General features: G+C 37.9%; 1 protein-coding gene across 1 annotated transcript; it reads right to left on the bottom strand.

The window, feature by feature from the left end:
* Positions 1-1,639: 1,639 nt before the first annotated feature.
* Positions 1,640-20,479, bottom strand: LOC131769373 (tumor necrosis factor receptor superfamily member 4-like). The gene is made up of 4 exons (XM_066161258.1): positions 20,368-20,479; positions 3,496-3,591; positions 2,311-2,997; positions 1,640-2,160 (listed from the first exon to the last, which is right to left on the bottom strand). The coding sequence occupies exons 2-4, from the start codon at positions 3,545-3,547 to the stop codon at positions 2,015-2,017; spliced, it is 885 nt and encodes a 294-aa protein (XP_066017355.1). The 5' UTR covers positions 3,548-3,591; positions 20,368-20,479; the 3' UTR covers positions 1,640-2,014.
* Between the last annotated feature and the right edge of the window lie 827 nt (positions 20,480-21,306).

Genomic DNA, 21,306 nt, shown 5'->3' with positions numbered 1-21,306 from the left:
AAAGAAGCAAGTTTCTATTTTTCCCATTTTTAAATAGTTGTTCATTAGTAAGAGAAAGGGTAGGTCCTGTTTCAGATCCAGAGGAACTCTAGAGAGACACTAATTCACTTCATCACAGCATGATTTATTTATCCATTAATCATCTATACTTAAGGAGTGAAGGAAGTTATTTCTAACTAGGTTATATTCATCGGCTAGTTTCTTCATGTTTTTCAAATGGCAAACTGATATATGAGGACTAAAACTCGAACCATATTCGATTGTTGAGATCACTTCTGGGCACAAGACGAGAGAACGCGTCAAGAGAAATTATTAAAGCTTTAACCCCCCAAGAAACGCCAATATATCAAGAATGATACTTTCTTTCGAAACCTTGAGTTTCCTTTTATCATCATTAATGCTGAGTCAGCAAAGATAATTGCATAAAAAAATAACGCGATCCTTCCGCTGTGCCTAAAAGGGGAATATCAATCGACTACAAACACAAATAGTGTAGGACGTGCGAATGACACATCCTGTAACTTGAACTTGTTAACCAATTTTGTAGATCCTTTGCGCGCTGCATTCAGGACAAATCGAGTTTTCCCACTTACTCTATCGACCATACGTCATTTCTTATTTCTCCCTAAACGCAGGTAGTCTATATTGCCTCCTCGGGTTGCGACCTCTGAGCCAGAACCCTGCGAGGGCAAAAACTATCATTGGAATAGGGGTGTGTATAAGGGTAAGTACTTTCAGTTTCCAATCTCTCGTATAATTTCATATTCGACAAGCCTGAGTTGAATAATTGGTCTAGTAAAAACGGACACAAAGTAACTCTACCGAAAGCTTTTATTTGGTTTGATAACGACAGAAAGACAAAAACAACCTCCGTTCCAAAAATAATGATAACATGATTGACAACTTCCTTGAACACGCACAACGTTGAATGAATTTAAGAGATATGCGCTTTGCGACATGTTGTGAAAGCTTTACACACTCTTCAGTAGCCCAAAACGCGGATGGCTTCTGAGAGAACGGCGTCGACGGTAAGGGAAGCTGATTACGTAAGGGAGGCTAGCCAATAAAAGCAATTAATGGCTGCTCTTATTATGCAAATAAAGTAAATAACCTCCTAAATAGCCATTTCCTATCGCAGACCACGCTAGTTAGTTTAAATCAAAGAACAATGACGGAATGGTCAAAATAGGAAAGGTTAATAACATAAATTCTAAATAACAAATTCAAAGTGAAAGGCTTCATCCTATCATATCACAAATAAATACTGATCTGCATAAAAACTAAGCGCCGAGTTGAGGTGAAATATAATTATAAGGTGCTTAACCTTTACACCCGAAGATTTGTATGCAAGTCCTCCATACTGTTTTCAACACATTTCATATGGTATTTTAAAGGGGAATTTGTCAAACAATAAATTTCTCTGTCACTAACTCAAAAAACTACTGAGCATAACTTAACGGAAAATTGCATTCAAAGGAGCTGACGACTGTCGTCAAACCGTAGTGACCTCCTCATCGGTGTCTTTGAACATCGTGACAGCGGTCTTCCTGGTTACAACATTGGAAGAACTGTGTGCTGAAGGCGTTCTCACTCCCTTCACCCAAGCCCACCCACCCCAACCCCCTTATGGTGGATTCATTTGAGTGGGTACAGATGGAACATAGAGAGGATCAGTCGTGCTAACAGAGTATAAAGGGGGGGGGGTATAGACAATTTATTGGCAATTGCGAATGAAGGGGATCATAACTATATTACAAAGCCTTATGAGGAGATCAGGTAAATTTTATCGCGACACAAGTAAAATCCTTCGATACACCCTCCAAGCGATCGAAAATGACCGATCCTTTTAATTTTTCTCTTTTAATGATTTGCTGAAAATGCTGAAAGCTGATGATCTCACGGAAGTGTGGAGAACAGAGAATCTTAGAATAAGAATGAATCGGGGCTTGCAGACGTTTTAAGACGATTAGAAACACCTTAAGTAGCGAAAATGTCCCAATTTCTCTGGCTGTCGTCAAACCGTAGTGACCTTCTCATCAGTGACCTTGACCATCGTGACAGTGGTCGTCTTGGTGACAACATTGGGGAGACTGTATACTTGCTTTTTAGACGATTTTGTATACTGCTTCACCACAGACCCATCAAGTCTAGAATCTGAAACTAAAGTAATATCAAAAGATGCATCAGTTAATGAAATTGAAATTATGTTTAAAAAAGTTTAAATCAACCTTCAAAAACTCCTTCATAACGGTTTTATATGTTTTTGAAATGATTTCAAAGAATGGATTTTGTAAGCCTTTGATTAGTAAATTGTGTGGTATTTGTGATATAAACTTGAGAAGGAAGGAAGGACAAGGAGGCCGCCCACAACAGAACCAGCTATGACGCCCACATTTGGTGAATTCTCTTCAATCAGGTTGACAGCTGGCTCACTTGGAGAAGAGATTACTTCGGTGCTCGTTGTAGAAGAGGATGGCCACCATGGGGTTATGGACTGATCTTGTGGGGTTGACGGCGTCGGGCTAATAGTTGATGTCACCAATGCGCTGCACTTGTTGGATCGTAGGTAGCTGCACTGCATGCCTGTTGGTACACCTGGAACTTGGCACTCAGGTATAACGATATCTTTACCATCATTACAACACGGAGAGCAGGGCTTGCACAGTCCCAGAATGCCCTCTGCATATGCGCCAGACTTGCACCTTCCACACACGGCCTTGGAAGTTACCGTACAGGCTTTTGTAGTTTCGCGGTACTCACCGCAATTTCCACAGTCCTCACAAGCTCCGGCCTTGAGGGAAGCAGAATATGTCTCTCCCAGCACACATGGCTTGCACTGCACAGGTGTCGAAGGGGTTATTACTTCTCCGCAATCGACTGAGAGACCCTCGCCAGGTGGACATTTCAAACAGTCCTGGCACTGAATCGAACCGGTTTTTGGATCTTTGATTGTAATCTGATCCGGTTGGCATGGAGAATTAGCCTGAACGCTCACGTCTGCGAGTTGAAACATACCTTTCAGTATTTTATTGATGTGAGATAAAGAGCGAGTGATACCTAATAGGACTAATGTATTCTTTCAATGGAAATTATCTTTGACTAATGTGATCAAGACGACACCTGTTTTAGATAGAAGCGCTTCTTTAAAGTAACAATAAACTATTTTCTATGAATGGGATTTATAAGCACGGACTTCTGTCTCTTTAGCATTTTTCTTGAAACTCTTGCTGACTTTAAACCAGTAAACCCTCTTCCTTCCATTGCGGATCTTCAGTCAGAAGGCCATGAGCGATTTTTGCAGCGCTGTGATATTTTTATGTGCTCTTATGTTCATCCTCGATGACTTCGCAATATATGACCTGAAGGTTGCCTTTTGATTAGCATTGTAGCTTATTGTCAGCTGTAAAGCATAGACCATGAAAGTAAATAGATAGATACAACTCAGGGGCCTGACAAACATATGATAAATGAAGAAAGGTGTAATACCATACTTACGCAAAAGCAACGACAAAAGGGAAAACAAGAACAATTGATATCTTTCGTCCATCGTCAAGTTTTCAGTCTGATCGCCAGCCCACTATTGCAATAAATCTGAAACATTAAAAAACATCCTATTAGTTTCTAATGGCATTGCATCTTTTTTTCATAAAATTTAAATTGTATTCAGATTAAGAGTATCTTGCGATATTTTGCTTCACGCTAAACATATTGTCCCTCAGAGCCCCGCCAGGTAAGGAATTGTCAGCGCCCACAATTCTAGAATCGAATGATAGAAATTACGAGACAAAAGCCTTATAAAAAAAAAAGTTAGCGGGGGTTCCAGTTAACTGATAGCAAATGACTGAAAAAATAGGGTCGATGAAAATCTGTAATATTTTTCCTTTTCCTGATGACGTTGTTTTTTTTTTTCGGCCTAAATATAGCATTCCTCCCACGCAAACAATCGTGGGGTAGGAGTGAGTAACGGCCCTACATGTGCGCTTTCGTGTTAGACCAGCCTGAAAAAAGGCTCTCCGAAGTATTTTTGATCAATGGAAAATTTAAACAGAGAATTAATTAAAAATAAGTCGTAACTAACAAAAAGGCAGGTTACGAACGATTTAAAGTAGAATTAAACGGAAAGTTTGGTTTTATGAATTGAGTTGACAATGTAAATTGGCCGCCATACGCATGAAGAGTTTCTTAGGCTGAAGTTTCGAGCGTTAGACCTTCGTTTAATGGTTGTGCCATGCTACTGAGGTTACGACAATACAGGACAATACAGGAGCCACTGAAAAGTGACCAACAGCGTTCTGGTGACAATAAAACAATATCAGACACTTGCAATACTTAACTTTCCTGTGAAAGTTTGTCAGTAATGGAGTGAATTTAATCTTGGATATCATGAATATACAGCAAGCCTAAAAACGCAGTGGCGAAATTAAAATACTGATTTCAATAGTGAGAGCCACATTACTTGAAGCATTTTTTCCGTAGCTAATCGACAAAAACTTTACGAGATTCCACTGATCATTGTAATGTTGCTTAATTTGTTGTATATTGTCCTACCTTTCTGTCTTTCTTTGCAGAGACTTGAATTGTCAGGGCTACGTCTACAGCCTCGCTCAAACTCTGCAACAAGCCTTATATGTTGCTCAGTTTGGCATGCATAATTATGTTTGGTAATTTGTCTGAAGGGGTTTTCCCTATTGAATTGGTACGTGATCAACAGTTTTCTGATGTACAAGTACATTTCTCACGGCAACTGAAATAACGAACGGCATAAGTCACGAACAGCCCTTCTAAAGTAGGAAGCTAACTATTGTAGGTTGAGAAAAAGCTTAATTTTCCAGCTAACGAGAGCAGAAAGTTGCGTGAAAACCCAAACATGTCATGACCGCTGGAACTTTTAAAAAGCGTTCTTTCTATATTTGGATCTTCGTCACGGTCCACCCGCTTTTCATGGACCTATTTGCTCCCTTGCTACGTAATCTTGGTACTAACCAAAACATTTCATGATGATGCCAACACATCATTTTAGCACGTATATGTTTCCGGCCTACATAAGCAGCGAGAGACAAAATTAACCTCGAAAGATCCTAACGAGAATTCGATAAAAAATCTCAACAAATGAGGAATAAAAGTGCTTAAAAGGAAATAGAGTGAAGAAATAGATGATAGAACCCGTAGCTAACGATTTCATTAACAGTATTGCATACATGTAGGAGCCCTCTCGGCTGATATATGTTACTACGCAACGTGCAAGCGTTGTTTCCTCGTAATCCTATAGTACGCTATGCAAGATTGATTTCCATGCTTCGGCAATCCATCACGTTCGACATTGTTTACGAATAATTTTTTCATTGATTTCTCTTAAGATGAGATAAAAAATATAGCTGACAGATCAAGAGAGACTAATGGTTTTTTAGAGGAGACGCTAAGATTGCGTTAGAATTCCAAGAGGAACTAAGGAACTCGTCTTTTTGCGTTTAATGTATATATAGAAAAACGTGATTAGGTGTTTCTTAATTTCACCAAGACAATAATAAATAAATGAGGCATAGGATAAAATATGGACTGGACCATTGGACCATTGGACCCTTGGACTATTTCTTGGACAATTTTTTGGGACCTTTTTTTTTCTTTTGGACCATTTTATCGGGGGGGGGGGACACTATTTGTACTCAGGGAGGGGTGGGATGTAGTCTATCAGTTCTAAGGGAGGAGCGAGTGACAGACTGTTGTTATTCATGGAGGGATGGGAGGTGGTTGTATAGGTAAATGCGACTGATTAATGAAGTTTTTACTGGATCATAAAAATTTTTCTTGAGCGGTTTTCGATTGACCATTTTTATGTTGTAAAACAGCTTGGCTGTTACTCTGGTCTGTTCTTTTGTCATGCGAATGTGAAACTGCCATTTAAACACTCGACTTCAATTGTTTTTGAAAATATGGCTAATTCTGGTTTTTGATCCTCCACTGTTGAGTTATGCGTGTGCCTTTTAAGTCGACTTGTTCCAGTGCTAAATGACACTCACCGGTCATCACGAACCATCTTTCAGTTGCTTCACGTTTCCCTTTGTGTGGACAGTATATCATTACTAAATTTATCTAACTTTACTCGTGTCATTGATTTTATCACGGAATTTCCTGTCCTTAATCCTTAACTTAGCAGCATAAAATTCTCATTCGCTATCGCAATTTTGATATTTGCACCTTTACTATAAAAACATTGTTGGTACAGTCGTACAGAGCAATCTTCTCTCTTTACAGATACACCGTTTTCCGGCTTAAAGTTAAGTGTCATGTCATGCATTCCACTTCGAACATTGATGATTAAAACAGCACAGTTCCTACGCTGGATAATTTTTTAAATGACAAGTTTGAAAATTACAGATTTCTGATTCAAAATTGAAATATTTCCTTTTCGTATATTACCGATTTGAATTAAACTCACAAATAACATTTTTTCATTTTGTTTCGTTCCGCAAATTACAATAAGCCCTCTCAAAGACAATGACAAAACGACTTCAATGTTTTAGAATGACTCGAGAGAACGAAAATCTCTCTAATTTCTGAAAAAGTCAGGGTGGTAAGTGTCTTAACTGCAAGCCAAATCAAAATATTATGCAAATATTTAAGAAAAAACCGACGTGTACAAATGAAATTAAAGTGTGTGGGCTGTAAGGAAATAAGCATCGATAACTTTTCTGTCTACACCTTTTATATCATCTTTTGTTGAATTTGCTGTGTCATCGATGAACAATAACTGACACACTATTAGTAAACGGTAAGAATCATCATTTCCCCTGTGTACTTTAAAGACCCAGCTATTTTTGTATTTGATTTCTATGGACTACATCGAGGCAGTCTTTGTTTCCTGAAAATTGCGTCTTGCGGGAGAGCGGAGCGGCCATAAATATCTATATTTGAGTTCTTCCCATGAGGAAAATGGAGGAAGAAGTTTCCTCACAATGTTCAACGAGCCGACATTTTCGCAAGAAGCTACCATTCAAAAGTATCGTTACAAATATCAGAGTCGGCAGCAATTGACTTGATAATAAGAAATCGTGAGCAATAATCTCTCCCTACAATATGTATTATTTTAGCCGATAATTAACGCATACTAATGAACGCTCGTCTAAGAGAAAAAACAGATAAAAAAAAGGAAGAGTGGGCGTGCTCCACGAAAACTCCCGCGCGATAACAAAACTCTTAATTCATGCACTCTGCTCGCAACTTTTGGAATAGTCATTTTCGTTACACAATAAATGCAAAATGAGTTACCTTCATGGAACGAGCAGTGATCGAAAATCATCGAACGTAAAGTCAATACAACATTGAAATTGTTTGAATTGCAGCCCATTCGATCTGTCCGGCCAAGACTCATACCACCCTTCAATTGTTTCATTGGGCTTTCCCAGTGAACATTGATCTTCTGATAGCAAAGTTACACCTCCAAGATACCGAATTTTCCAGGATAAAAAAAATTTCTCCGATGAATACAAGCTTTCTTACCAATCATTGAACAAGCCGCTACCGCCTCTGCTAAAAAAAAAAGGCTGATGTAAAAATGGACCCACTTCAATAGAACTTTTCCTTATACGACTTGTCAAATAGGGCGTCATGTTAACCATGAGATAACCATGTGATAACCCTGATTTGCGAAACGAAACAAATGAAAAATTGTCCAGCGCTTAAGCTGTCCTGTTTTAATCATCAATGTAAGGAGGGGAATGCGTGACATGCCAATCAGCGTGTGTTCATTGTATCAAAAAGGGAAAACTGTGTATCTGAAAAAGAGAGAAAATTGCTTTGTACGATTGTACCAACAATGATTTTATATAGTAAAGGTATAAACGTTAAAATTGCGAAAGCGCATATGAATTATTTGCTGCTAAGTTAAGGGCTGAGGACCAGAACTTCTGTGATCTCGTCTGATAAGGTCAATGACAAAAGGAAGACAGATAAATTTCATAATTACATACTGTATACACAAAGGGAAACGTGAAACAACTGATGGTTCACAAGTCGACTCAAAAGCCATACGCATAACTCAGCGGAGGAGGATTGTAAACGCGGTATTTTCAATAACAATTAAAGTCTAGTGTTTGGGTGGTAGTTCCGCATTCGCATAACGAAAAAAAAAAAGAAGAAGAAGAAGAAGAAGAAACGCTGCGGCCCAGCGCAAATCGCTTTGAAAAGGTTGTCAGATTGAGAAAACACTTTCAAATCCTGGTTTAATTCATAGATCCACGAATAACTTTCATCAAATCGAAAGAAGTTCACAATTCAAGAATCTTTCCAAAATCCAGAAAATTTGCGCAGATCGAGAAATAGTAGTATTTAGCCGACTACTGCTACAAAATAAAAACAAGTTTCATCAAAACAGTGCACTTTCCTCGCCGATTATGACGGTCATAGTGAAGGTAAAATATATGGCATACAATAAACTTGGGAATATATCTATAGGCACTTCGTTATTGATGTTATAGATTAAGTTCTTATGTTCCTCTTAAAGCAACTGTTTATAACTCGATAGAAGGCCGTTTCGAGCCGTTATTATTTTAGATTGACAAATGCAGCCCGTTCACTTTTGACACAAGGGGTCGCTCAAATATTACCTGCATTCTCTCATTGCATTCCGGTACACGTAAATGGTAAGACAAAACACAGCTGGCGCACGATAAAGCGGCACTCAAAAACCTTAGAAAATTGTTTCCCTATTTGATAAGACTTCCTATACCTTCAGACGCTTTTTAACGTACATAATTCGTATTACAAATGTACCAAATTTTATTGATTTTCTCGCGTGAAGGACTTACGATAAATTGTGCTGCAGTCATCAACTTTTATCTTTTTGTTTGAGTACGGCTGTGTCGACTAACAACTCTGATTAGAGTTAGAGATGTATACCGTTACCTCGACAATGACCATAAAACAAATTAAAGAGTCTAGTTTTCTATAACATTTGATGATTTCTTGGGTGACATATTCAAGAGAAGTTGTACTGAATGAGTTGCTCTCGAAACACGTGAGAGCACATGCAACTACAATTGGACTTCGACTTTACAATGACAGGCGATGATAAGCCTTTATGTATAAGCATACCTTTAACGGAAAGATAATGGAAATAAAAGGTAGAAATGGAGAGCTCTCTGGCAAGCAAAGCCGTATCCACATAAGGTTGACACGTTTAGGATGGGCAAAGTCGAAAAGTTGCTCAAGTGTCAAACATTTATTTCAAATCAATTTAAGCGTGATGAGCAGCCAAGCGGCGATTCTTTGAGGGAGTCACTTCAGTTTGATGGCATTACTGTCAATAAAGTATTTGGCACCATAAGTAAAATGAGCAACTCTACTAATTGCCTTTGCGTGTTACACCCGCAGGCTGCATTTATGATAGATGTGGGAAGCATACGTGGTCATTAAGTTGAGAAAAATTTGTTTGTTCAACGCCGAATTGGTCAATCCCTTCTGTTTTAGTCTACTTTCTTGATTCCCATTCCTTTTATTCTTCAATAGCCCGTTGAAATCAAGGCTTTGTCGAAGCATCACAAAAATCAATGAGTTTGCTAAACTATGAAAATATTTACAAAATGCTTCGTGCCCTCGCAGCTTAATGTGACCTTCCTATAGACGCCCGTGTCAAAAGCCAATAAATTCTTAGCTGGATACGAGTCTCATTATTCACGATGAAAATCTCTCACAACAGCACTGTTATTCAGTGAAGCAGCTGAAACACAGAAAAAAAATCACGTTAAAGCCATTAACCCATTGCGGAGACCGTAACGGTATTAGATGACCAAAACAATTTTGTCAGACTACGGCTGCAATTAATCTGTTTAATTGACACAGCCCGGAGCATTTATGTAATCAATTGTCACTTCTATTAAGATGATGATGTTAGAGCTTGACCACCAAAGAGCAGTAAACAATCGTTAAGTGTTAAGTCACGACCCTGTCTTTTTTCCTGTAAGATAATATTTGTTTTAAAATCACATACGTGTCATGTAATCCCTTGAGGTGCTAAGTGCAGAGAAGTTAAAAAATTAATCCGAGAAGGTTTTTTTGGCTGTTATCAAACCACATATCATATGTAATTAAAGTTCAACTCTATATGATTAAAGATAGACACAAACAGCGTGGCACCATGGTGCAGTCAATATTGCCCGTCTGGGAGGTCTTCGGTGTAGTCTCGTTTCATGAAACCGCATCATGACAACCCAGCCGATTGTTATACAAAGTAACTCACAGTCATCTGGCGCAGGAAAATACAAAATCAATTTGAATGCTAATTACTTACTGCAAACGCTAAGGTTGAGAAAATAGTAAACAAACGTAATTCCCAACATCCTGCTTTTCTCTGCATAAAGCAGAGAATAAATATTATGATCGTAGTAGAGCATTCGACGTACGAACTTTTAGGGATGTTTAAATTACATGATGAAACCAAAAATTGCCAGTTTAACGGACAGTTCGGTAAATATCAAAGAAGCTAATTGTGTGAAATGTGTTCAGTCACATGATCTCTTAGAATTCGAGAAAATATCTCTCTTTTCGTGTGTTCACATCCTGAATTTAAAAAAAATTACGACTCGTTTCGCTAAATCTGAGAAGGTGAAGAATAAAACTATTGCCGAAAGAGAACTGTGGATCTCACCTAAACGGGAGGTCACTCTTAAGATTAAGCGTTCACCCATAACTTCGTTATTGTTATCTAATATTGCGCTTCGGTAAATATCAAAGAAGCTAATTAAGTCTCATTTTCCTGCTTTTGGTTTTTTTGTCTGTTTTGTTTTTTTGTGTGGAGTATGTTCAGTCATATGATCTCTTAGACGTAGAAAAAATATCTCTCTTTCCGTGTATGAACATCCTGAATGAAATAATTGAAGCACTCGTAAGATTAGACCTCATCGAGAGTAGATGGAACTCTTGAAAAAACCTGAGCGGCTATGAAATTACACGAATAAAACAAACTGAAAATATTGCTAAGTAAGCTCTTGTCAAGCGCTTTGTGACATTGGCTTCCCTCTGGACATAAGAACTAAATACATAAATATAAAAAAAGTAAATATATAGCAACTCGTTTCGCTCAATTTGAGATGGCAAAGAATAAAACTATCGGCCAAATAAACGGTGGATCTAGCCTAAACGGGAAGTCAATCTAAAGATTAAGATAATTTTCATATCAACCCGATGGCTGTGATTATTTTTAGCTTCGTCGTTGTTATCTAATATTGCGCAGTTAACTAGATATCATAAATCAGGAAATGTAGCAAAAATTAGGAACCAGCCACAGCATTGTGTGAAATATGAAAATATCCGTGTAAAATAGTGAATCACCATTTATCTAATATTACAGATATGAAGGAGGAAGTCGCGGATGGGTTGATGTTTAAGAAGCGGTCCAGCCTAACAGCTTTCAAGCTTTCGTTTGCCTTTTCAATCTGATTGATAACGCTCACAAACAATAAATTTCCATGCTCAGTAAATGTAAATGCGACGTTGTCGTCTAGATATAGGCGATAAAGTTCAGGCTGAAATTATTGATAACCTTAAACCGTCATTGTACCAAACTACCCCGAAACATACAGAAAAAAACAACAAACTAAAAATTGTGTACATGAATACCTTATAAGCAGCCACCTCTTTCAAGCTGAGGATTTATAACCGAGTGTTTGAAGTTAAAGAAGTCTTCTCGTTTTTCGATCTGGCCACGTAGTAAGAATGAAATGCCCTCGGCCTATGTTGAACAATAAGTATGGAATTCGACTGTCACATGGTTGTGTATCTCATTTATTTTCGTGATTGTGCAATTCCCAGTTGTTAATTATGCGGTTTCCGAGTGCAATTTGGAAACGAGAATCCATAGTTTGACAAATTTTCAGATTTTGAAGGCATTTTCTCTTCTTTTTGAAATGTTGCATTAAAATCCTAACTCAGAAATAAGAAATATGTTTGGTGGAGACGGTCCGTATCACTGGCATCGTCCATCTAGGAATTGAACAATCAATTAAAGTCGAACCTGTATAAGTGGTCGGTTGTCGGTTGTCAAAGTCCTGAAATTTTTTCCCCTTATCAAAATGTAATTGAAACCGCTATGAAGCGGTAACCATTAACTGAGTTTCAAGTGGTTATTTCTATTGTCTCTTCCAAGCGGAACCACTCAAATAACACCAGATGTGGTATTGCATATTATCTTCTTTCTTAAGACTGTTAGGACGAAAGGCGTATTTGAACGCGTTTGACTCCTTTGTTTAGCGGTCAACCCGCATTAAGCGGTCACCCTTCCTTCTTTCGCTTAATCTTGTTGTATTATCCTACCTTTGTATCTTTCTTTGCAGAGTCTTGAATTGTCAGGGCTTCGTCTACAGCCTCGCTCAAATTTGCGATAGAAAATTATCAGGTGATTTATATCGCTCAAGCTCTGCAACAAACACACCCGCTTTCATGGAACTATTTACTTCCTTGTTACGTAATCTTGCAATTAACCAAAAATCTCGGAAATACGAACACAATTTAGCACTTACACGTTCTGGTAGACATAAGCAGCGAGAGGTAAAATTAACCTCGAAAATTTGGGGAGCCATTTGTGTCAAAATATCAGTCGCTAGAGATAAACCTCAATCGTTACTGCTAAAATATCAGTCGCTACTGATAAATCTTAATCATTAGTGCTAAAATATCAATAGCTAGTCATCAAACTTAATCACTGGTGCTAAAATATCAATTGTTAAGAAATGGCTTTCACAACCTGCCAATCCGCCGATGGAGAACATCAATATTCTACACGCTCCAGTGAAAATATTCTACACGCTCATGAAAATACACTTGAAAATATCCTTGTGACGAGGATTGCATTTTAACCTCAAACTCGGCTATACATTCATACAGCCGTACGTTTTAGCCAGACTCACTGCTTCTATGAAAGGCGATGGTCTGGGTAAGAGGTCTGTGTAACGCGCTTCACTGCTGACCAGCGGATAGAAGTTCTTAGATCTTAGTATTGATCAGATTAACAATGGAGACGTTCTTGTTTCGATTTTGGCCTAAATATCGCTTCCTTAGTCCTGTCCGAAAACGCAAATATATTCATTTGCGTAATATCCGTTGAGCTAGTCTTGAATGAAAATGATTAAAACGGTGCCAGATTTTAATATTTTTTAGTATTTTTGTTGCTCTTTTAACTAATTCCGTTCTCCTATAGTCCATGCATGCGCCTGATCATACTGTGATGATGTGGTAATGATATTTGAACATAATGATTGTAGATATATGAAAATCATATATGTGCACAGCGGTGAAGAAACGAATATAAGAAATCCTCGCAGCTATAAACACTATAATTTAATTAGTAGCTGTGAGTGAGAGTTAACCAAAGCGTTGTCATAGAATCGTAAAATAAAGTGAATAAAGCGTAACTCGATAAAGAAGCATGGTACAGTCTTTACAAGTTTTTGACAGAGTGAAGTATAGTTGAGTTACGCCTCATACGCCTAATTTCTGAAACGTTTTACATTTAATATTTCCTTGTTATTGAGGGGTTGACGTAAGATTAGATAGACACATTACTGATGCAAGATGTTGGGCGCAATTGAACTTTGAATGCAAATATTTCCGGTAAAACAAGAATGAAATATGACCCTGTGTCTGCCGAGCACAGGCATTGCCGAGATGTACCCTCTTCACACTCGCACGTTTTTTGTTTTTTTCCTTCTTTTTTCCTCTTTTTCTATAAAATGAAGAATTATGACATATTTCATGACGGTCGCTTTAAGTTTTTGTTTAATTGTAACTAATACGGTCAGAAAAGTCGAAGTCCTTTATTTGTGAGATGTGATCCTTCCTCGACCATCACGTGATTGTTCGGAAATTTGTTGTGCTAGGTTGATTGATGCCGAGTTTTAAAACCTATAAAAAGCACGGAACAATAAAATTTCTGATCGTTGTTAAGACTAATATTCATGGTGCGTAAAGCTGAGAATAAACACTATGACCGTAGTAGAGCATTCAACGTACGAACTCTTAAGGACATTTCAATTACATATTGAAACCAAAAATTGTCAGTTTAACCGAGTGTTTGGTAAATATCAAAGAAACTTCTCATTTTCCTGGGGTTTTTGTTCTGAAGTGTGTTCAGTCATATGATCTCTTAGTTGTCGAAACAATATCTCTTTTCGTGTGTTAACATCCTGAATGAAATAATTGAAGCATTCTTAAGATTACACTTCATCGAGTGTAAAAGGAACAAATGAAAAAAACCTGAGCGGTCAAGAAATTATACGACTGAAAACAAAGTGAAAATATTGCCAAGTAAGCTTTTGTCAAGCGGTTGTGACCTTGGCTTCCCTTAAAGCATAAGATCTTAATAACGAATCATTTCGCTAAATCTGAGGTGAAGAATGAAACTATCGCCGAAATAGAACGGTGGATCTCGCCATAACGGGAAGTCACTCTAAAGTCATATCAGCCCGATGGCTGTGTTTATTCATAGGTTCGTCATTGTTATCTAATATTGCGCTGTTAACTAGATATCATAACTCAGGAAATGCAGCAAAAATTAGGAACCAGCCACATTAGCTGGTTTTTATTTAGCTAATATTACAGACACGAAGGAGGAAGTCGCAGATGGGTTCAGTCGTAGTTTTAAAAGCGGTCCAGCCTAGCGGTTTTCTAGGTTTCGTTTACGTTTTCAATCTGATCGATAACGCTCACAAATCATAAACTACATAGAGTCTTCATAGCGGCGGTAAAATTCAGGCTGGAATTATTGATAACCTTAAACCGTCATTGTACTAAATACCCCGAAACATACAAGAAAAAACAAAAAACAATTGTATTCACAAATACCTTATAAACAGCCTCCTCTTGCAAGCTCAAGATTGATTACCGGGTGTTTGAAGTTACAGATGTCTACTCAACGATTGATCTGCCCACGCGGTAAGAACAAAATGCTCTCGGCTTACGTCAAATTCGACGGTCACATGACCATCTCAAGTATTTTCGGGAATGAGCAGTTCCCGGTTTTCAATTAAGCGGTTTCTTAGTGTTCTTTGGACACAATAATCCATTGTTTAGCCATTTTTTTAGATTTTGCAGGGAGGTATTTTCTCTTCTGTTCGAAATGTTGGACTAAAATCCTAATTTAGAGAAATCTTAAAATTAGCGCTAGTGTCGAGATATGGTTGATAGAGACGGTCGATATCAGTGGCATCGTCCATTTAGGACCGAACCATCAATTACAGCCCAACCTATATTAAGCGGTCGGTTGTCAAAGTCCCGAAATTTTTTCCTTTCGTTAAAGTGTAATTTCAAACTCTATTAAGCGGTCACCATTGACTGAGTTCCAACGAATTGTTTATGTTGTCTCCCACCTGTATTGATCGGTCAGTTAAAGCATGAGTTGAATCATTGGTTTAGTAAAAACGGATACAAAATAACTCTATCGAAAAGCTTTCATTTGGTTTGATAACGACCGAAGACAAAAACATCTTCAGTTTCAAAAATTACAATAAAATGATTGACAACTTCATCGAACACGTACGTTGGTGAATCAATATAAGAGATCTGGGCTCTGCGACATTTGGTGAAAGCCTTACACTCTCTTCAGTAGCCCAAAACGTCGATACGTCTGAGAAATCAGCTTCGAAGGTAATGGAAGCTGTTTACATAGGGAAGGCTAGTGAATAAAAACAATCAATGGCTGCTCTAATTGTGCATATATAGAAAAGAACCTCTTAAACAGACATTCCCTATCGCGGACCACGTCAATTAGTTTAAACTAAAGAAGAATGACGGAATGGCCCAAATAGGGAAAAATTGATAACATAAATTCTAAATAACAAATGCTATCCTACTGCCGTACTAAACGCCGACAATAGCCAAGACCCACTGGTGACAACAACAACAACAAAAAAAGTCAGACACTTGCAATGCTGATCTTTTCTGTGAAAGTTGGTCGGTAATAGAGTGAATTCAATCTTGAATATCATGAATATACAGCAGGCCTAAAAGCGCAGCCGCGAAATTAAAAGGTTTATCCTTGGAATATGACCACAATAGTAAGAGCTGCATTGCTTGAAGCTTTTTTTCCTCAGCTAATCGACAAAAACTCCACGAGATTCCAGTGATCACTATAATGTCGCTTTATGTTGTTCCATTATCATACCTTCCTGTCTTTCTTTGCAGAGTTTTGAATTGTCAGGGCTTCGTCTACAGCCTCGCTCAAATTTTGCGATAGAAAATTATCAGGTGATTTATATAGTAAATCAGTTTACCATGTATGCCGCTCTTTTTTTCTTCATGCATGTTTATGTCGGGTATTACTTCTGAGGCGGTATTATAATTAGGTCTGAAGGGGTTTTCCCTATTGAATTGGTACGTGATCAGTTTTTCTATTGAATTGGTGTTTACCATTTCTCACGGCAACTGATACAACGAACGGCATAAGTCACGAACAGCCTTTGTAGAGTAGGAAGCTGACTATTGTAGGTTAAAAAGAAGCTTACTTTTTCAGCTAACAGGTGTAGAGAGTTGCGCGAAAACCCAACCTGGTTATGACCGCTGGAACTTTTTAAAAGTGTTCTTTCTATGTTTAGGTCTTCTTCACGGTCTACCCGCTTTTCAAGGATCTTTTTGCTTCCTTGTTACGTAATCATGGTACTAACCAAAATATTTCATAATGATGCCAACACATCATTTTAGCACGTACATGTTTCCGGCACACATAAGCAGCGAGAGCCAAAATTAACCTCGAAAGGTTCTGACGAGAGTTTCGATAAAAAAATCTCAACAAATGAGGGATAAAAGTGCTTAAAAGGAAATAGAGTGAAGGAATATATGATACGAATACAGTGAGGGAACTGGAACCTGTAGCTAACGATTTCATTAACAGTATTGCATACATGCAAGAGCCTGCCGGCTGGTATATGTTAATACGAAACGTGCGAGAGTTATTTCCTCGTGATCCTAGAGAACGCTAAGCATGAAATCGCCAATTTACGCAGGAGTTAAAGATGCGTAAATTTGCGATTTCATGCTGTGGCAAGACTGATTTTCATGCTTCGGTGTTCTATCACGTTCGAATATATCGAAATAAAATATATATATGTTTATATATATAATATACATAAAACATATCTGACAGAGCGACTCGTAGTTTTAGGGGAGAAGCTAAGAATGCGTTAGAATTTTAGAGGAACAAAGGATCTCGCCTTTTTGTGTTTAACCCTTTTACTCCCATGAGTGACCAAGACTGAATTTCTCCTTACAATATCAGTACAATATCAAGCAGATAAGTGATGAGAATAAAGAAAAATATTGATTAGGAGATTATTAGTTGATCCAATACTAAATTCTCCAAACTAACATCACAAGAACTATATGGCAGACAGTAAGGAGAATTACTAATGAGATCTTGGGAGGTAAAGGGTTAATGTATACAAAAGCGTGACGAGTAGTTCTTCATGGCAGGCAAAACCAGACATTAACTCACTCTGTTACGCGCGCCAGACTCGCGGGTCAAATATTACACTAACTTATTAGTGAAACCGGAAATAAAAATGGAGAGCGAGCTGTAAACTTGCAAATAATTACCAAGCACCGCCTCAAAATGAAAAAAAATTTACTTATCCGTAGCTGTGTCATTTATTGCTTATTCTTTTAAAAGGTGTGGACAACACAATAATCCTAGATCTGTTGATGAAAATAACTATGGAAACGTTTTTTCTTTTCGCTTTAGGCCTAAACGTCGCTTTCCTTGGTTCTGTCCGAAAACATCTTAGCTTCTCAAACGAAAACATATTTGTGTGTGTGTGTAATATCCGTTAAGTTATTCATCGATAAAAATGATTAGAAAGATGCCAGATTTTTATATTTTTGAGCAGTTGTAACTCTTTTGAACTGATTCCGTTCTCCTATAGTCCATGCGTGATCATACTGTGACGGAGTGAACTCACCCTCTCCCTCCCCTCCTCATGTTTGCCTTGCACCTAAAGAAGCAAGTCTTGGAAAAAGATGTTATCCGAGCGAGAGACAAAGAAAACTTCTGAATTTTTGAGTATCGATCATTCAACCTTCCGATTTCCCGCTTGGATGCTCAACCACTGATTTACAAAGAACCCAGAGGAGAGCTAAGCCATTAAAAGGTACAGCATGTGTATAAAACAAGAACTATCGCCCTTGCCGGCTCGCTTCTCTTGTTCCGCTTATGAACGAAAAGAAAGAATTTCGACCCAAACAAATATCATCATCAATCATCATAAAACTTCGTAATTGTTAATCAACTCCACTAATCCTATAAAGCATCAAGCTTGAAGGTTACTGACCGTGTATTTAATAAGTAAAAACTAAGTTAGCGGAAGATATAAAAATGAAACTAATTTTCCGAGTCTAATAAGAGACGCAGAGAATACTTTTAAAATGATCGCAGACTTGGCTTTTTTCTTCCCCATTCAAGGCGTAATGACTTCACATATTTTAAATTTTCAAAGATTTATTTAAGCTGGCCCAATTTGCTAATTTGCATGTTATAACATGCAAATTAATCCTCCACACAAGCAGAAAAACAAATACTTAAAAAAAGAGCTATCATGTTGAGTGATTCTCGGTTTTTGTCATAAGCAATGTCAAGGACCCAATTAAATCCTGTCTGTGTTGATTGACGACCCAAGGGAGCATTAACGCAGCATAAGTGAAGTAATAATCACTATAAGAGTTGTTGGAACTTTTACGATACGTTAATTCGACTTAATTTGATTTACACTTGTGAGTGATTTAGTTTGTCTGCTACATAGCATTTATCTGTCACGTTTTATTTATTTTTTTTAAAGCCCATATATGGCCTTGTTCCACGTGCCTGCTGCCTCACGTTTTTAGTGTCTCTTTCAAATAAGCTAAGAACTGTGAGTGGGAGTTAACCGAAGCGTTGTAATAGAATCATAAAATCAATTGAATAAACTGTAACTTGATTAGGAAGCGTGGTACAGCTTTTTCAGGTTTTCGACAGAATGATGTGTAGCCGGAGTTACGCCTCAGAAGACTAATTTCTGAAACGTTTTACATGTAATATTTCCTTGTTATTGGGGAGTTGACGAAAGATTAGAACGGCACATTATCTATGCAAGATCTTGTGAGCATTTGAATTCTTAATGGAAATGTTTACGGTAACATCAATACAATACCTGCCGAGCAAAGGTATTGTCGAGACACTCTTTTCACACTCGCGCGTGTTTTTTTTTTTTTTTTTCCTTTCTTTTTGTCTCTTTTTCTATAAAATGAAGAACTATGACATATTCCGTAGCGGTCTCTTTAATTTTTTTATAGATATCGTAACTGATACGGTCGGAAAAGTAGAGGTCTTTTAGTGAGAAGTGATCCTATTCTGACCGTCACGTGATCGTTCGAAAATTTGTTGCGGGTGATTAATTTCTGCTGAGTTTTGAAACCTATCAAAAGAACGGAACAATTAAACTCTCGATTATTCTAAAGACTGTCACTGATTGTGTGTAAAGCAGAGAATAAACATCACGATTGTTGTAGAGCATTCAACGTACCAACTTTTAGGGATGTTTCAATTACATATTGGAACCAAAAATTGACAGTTTAACTGAATGTTCGGTAAATATCAAAGAAGCTAATTATGTCTCATTTCCGTGGGTTTTTTTGTGTGAAGTATGTTCAGTCATATGATCTCTTAGATGTCAAAACAGTATATGTCTTTTCGTGTTTTAACATCCTGAATGAAATAACTGAAGTACTCTTAAGATTAGACCTCATCGCGTGTAAAAGGAACTCATGATAAAACCTGAGCGGTTAAGAAATTATTCGACTGAAAATAAAACAAAAATATTGCTTGGTAAGCTTTTGTCAAGCGGTTGTGACCTTGGCTTACTTCAGAGCATAAGAATTTAAAATGTAAATAAAAAATAACGACTCGTCTCGCTAAATCTGAGAAGGTGAAGAAATAGAACGGTGGATCTCGCCTGGCGGGAAATCACAAGTTCAAGATAATTTCCATATCAGCCCGATGGCTGTGTTTACTAATGGCTTCGTCATTGTTATCTAATATTGCGCTGCTAACTGGATATCATAACTCAGGAAATTTAGCAAAAATTAGGAACCAGCCACGGAATTGTGTGAAATGTGAAAACTGAACCGCTTAAAATAGTGAATCATCATTTAGCCAACATTTCTGATTGATAACGCTCAGAAACCATAGATTTCCATGCTCAGTAAATGTAAATGCGACGTTTTCGTCTACATATAGGTGGTAACATGCGGTAACATTCAGCCTGAAATTATCGATAACTTTAAAACGTCATTGTACCAAACTACCCCGAAACATACAGGAAAAAACAACAAACAAAAAATTGTGTACATAAATACCTTCTAAACAGCCTCCTCTTGCAATCCCAGGATTGAATACCGAATGTTTAAAGTTACAGAAGTCTTTTCGACGCCTGATCTGGCCACGCGGTAGGAAGGAAATGCTATCAGCTTAGGCAGGGGTCGCACTGTGGCCTTATTTTTCTTATGTCGCGTCATAAGTTGTCCCATAAATATGTCGCGACATTTACACCACGGGAGTCATGAAGGTCGCACTTGCGCGACATAAATGATATTTGAAACCAGTCTGTCAACTCTTTATATTTCACGCGCGAAAAGAGCGCCAAATATAATTTTTAGACATGAGGCTGGTGCTAGTTTTATTAGCGACATTTCTTCAATCTCTGTTTAATTTGTTCAATGTACAAAACCTTATTGGTTTGTACGCATTGTACAACATTCGCCAACGGCAAATGTTGGCCCTTGCCGCTTTAAACCGACGTCGACGGATGTCAATTACTGGGTTGAAATTCGCCATGATAAAACGTTTGAAGAGAAAACCGGTGACTAAAATTTTAACCCGATAGCTGTAGCTAGCAGTGCACACGTGTTGCCTTTGCAGAATTACAAAACTCCAATTTCTGCCCGTATTTCAGATTTGATTGACGTTGACGACAGAAGAAAAATAAAAAATTGTTATTTTAAGGCCATTAGACAAGATATGACCTGCTTTGAGGCAGGACATCGGCTTGTTTGATCTTTAGGTCCTTCGGACATAGTTATGTCTGGACGCGACAAAAGGGTCGCACTTGTCGCAAGCATGCTATGACAGATTCTATGTCCAATGTAAACACCAAAAGCACTAGTGCGACCCCTGCCTTAGATCAAGCTATAATAGGGAATTTCGACGGTCACGTGGTTGATCTCAAGTGCTTTCGGCATTGAGCAATTCCCAGTTGTCAAGTAAGCGGTTTCTCAGTGTACTTTGGACATAAGAAT

Source organism: Pocillopora verrucosa, chromosome 14 (assembly GCF_036669915.1).
Source record: "Pocillopora verrucosa isolate sample1 chromosome 14, ASM3666991v2, whole genome shotgun sequence".
NCBI lineage: Eukaryota > Metazoa > Cnidaria > Anthozoa > Scleractinia > Pocilloporidae > Pocillopora > Pocillopora verrucosa.
The sequence above is the reverse complement of the archived record's forward strand: the minus strand, read 5'-3'. Positions and strand labels throughout refer to the sequence as shown.

What these genes read in the sequence shown, in the direction of transcription:
- LOC131769373 (XM_066161258.1), bottom strand. Translation starts at nt 3,547, where the DNA reads ATGGACGAAAGATATCAATTGTTCTTGTTTTCCCTTTTGTCGTTGCTT. An exon ending in CCTTTTGTCGTTGCTTTTGC is followed by an intron (nt 2,998 to 3,495) that starts GTAAGTATGGTA and finishes TTCAACTCGCAG; the next exon opens with ACGTGAGCGTTCAGGCTAAT. An exon ending in ATATCACAAATACCACACAA is followed by an intron (nt 2,161 to 2,310) that starts TTTACTAATCAA and finishes ATATTACTTTAG; the next exon opens with TTTCAGATTCTAGACTTGAT.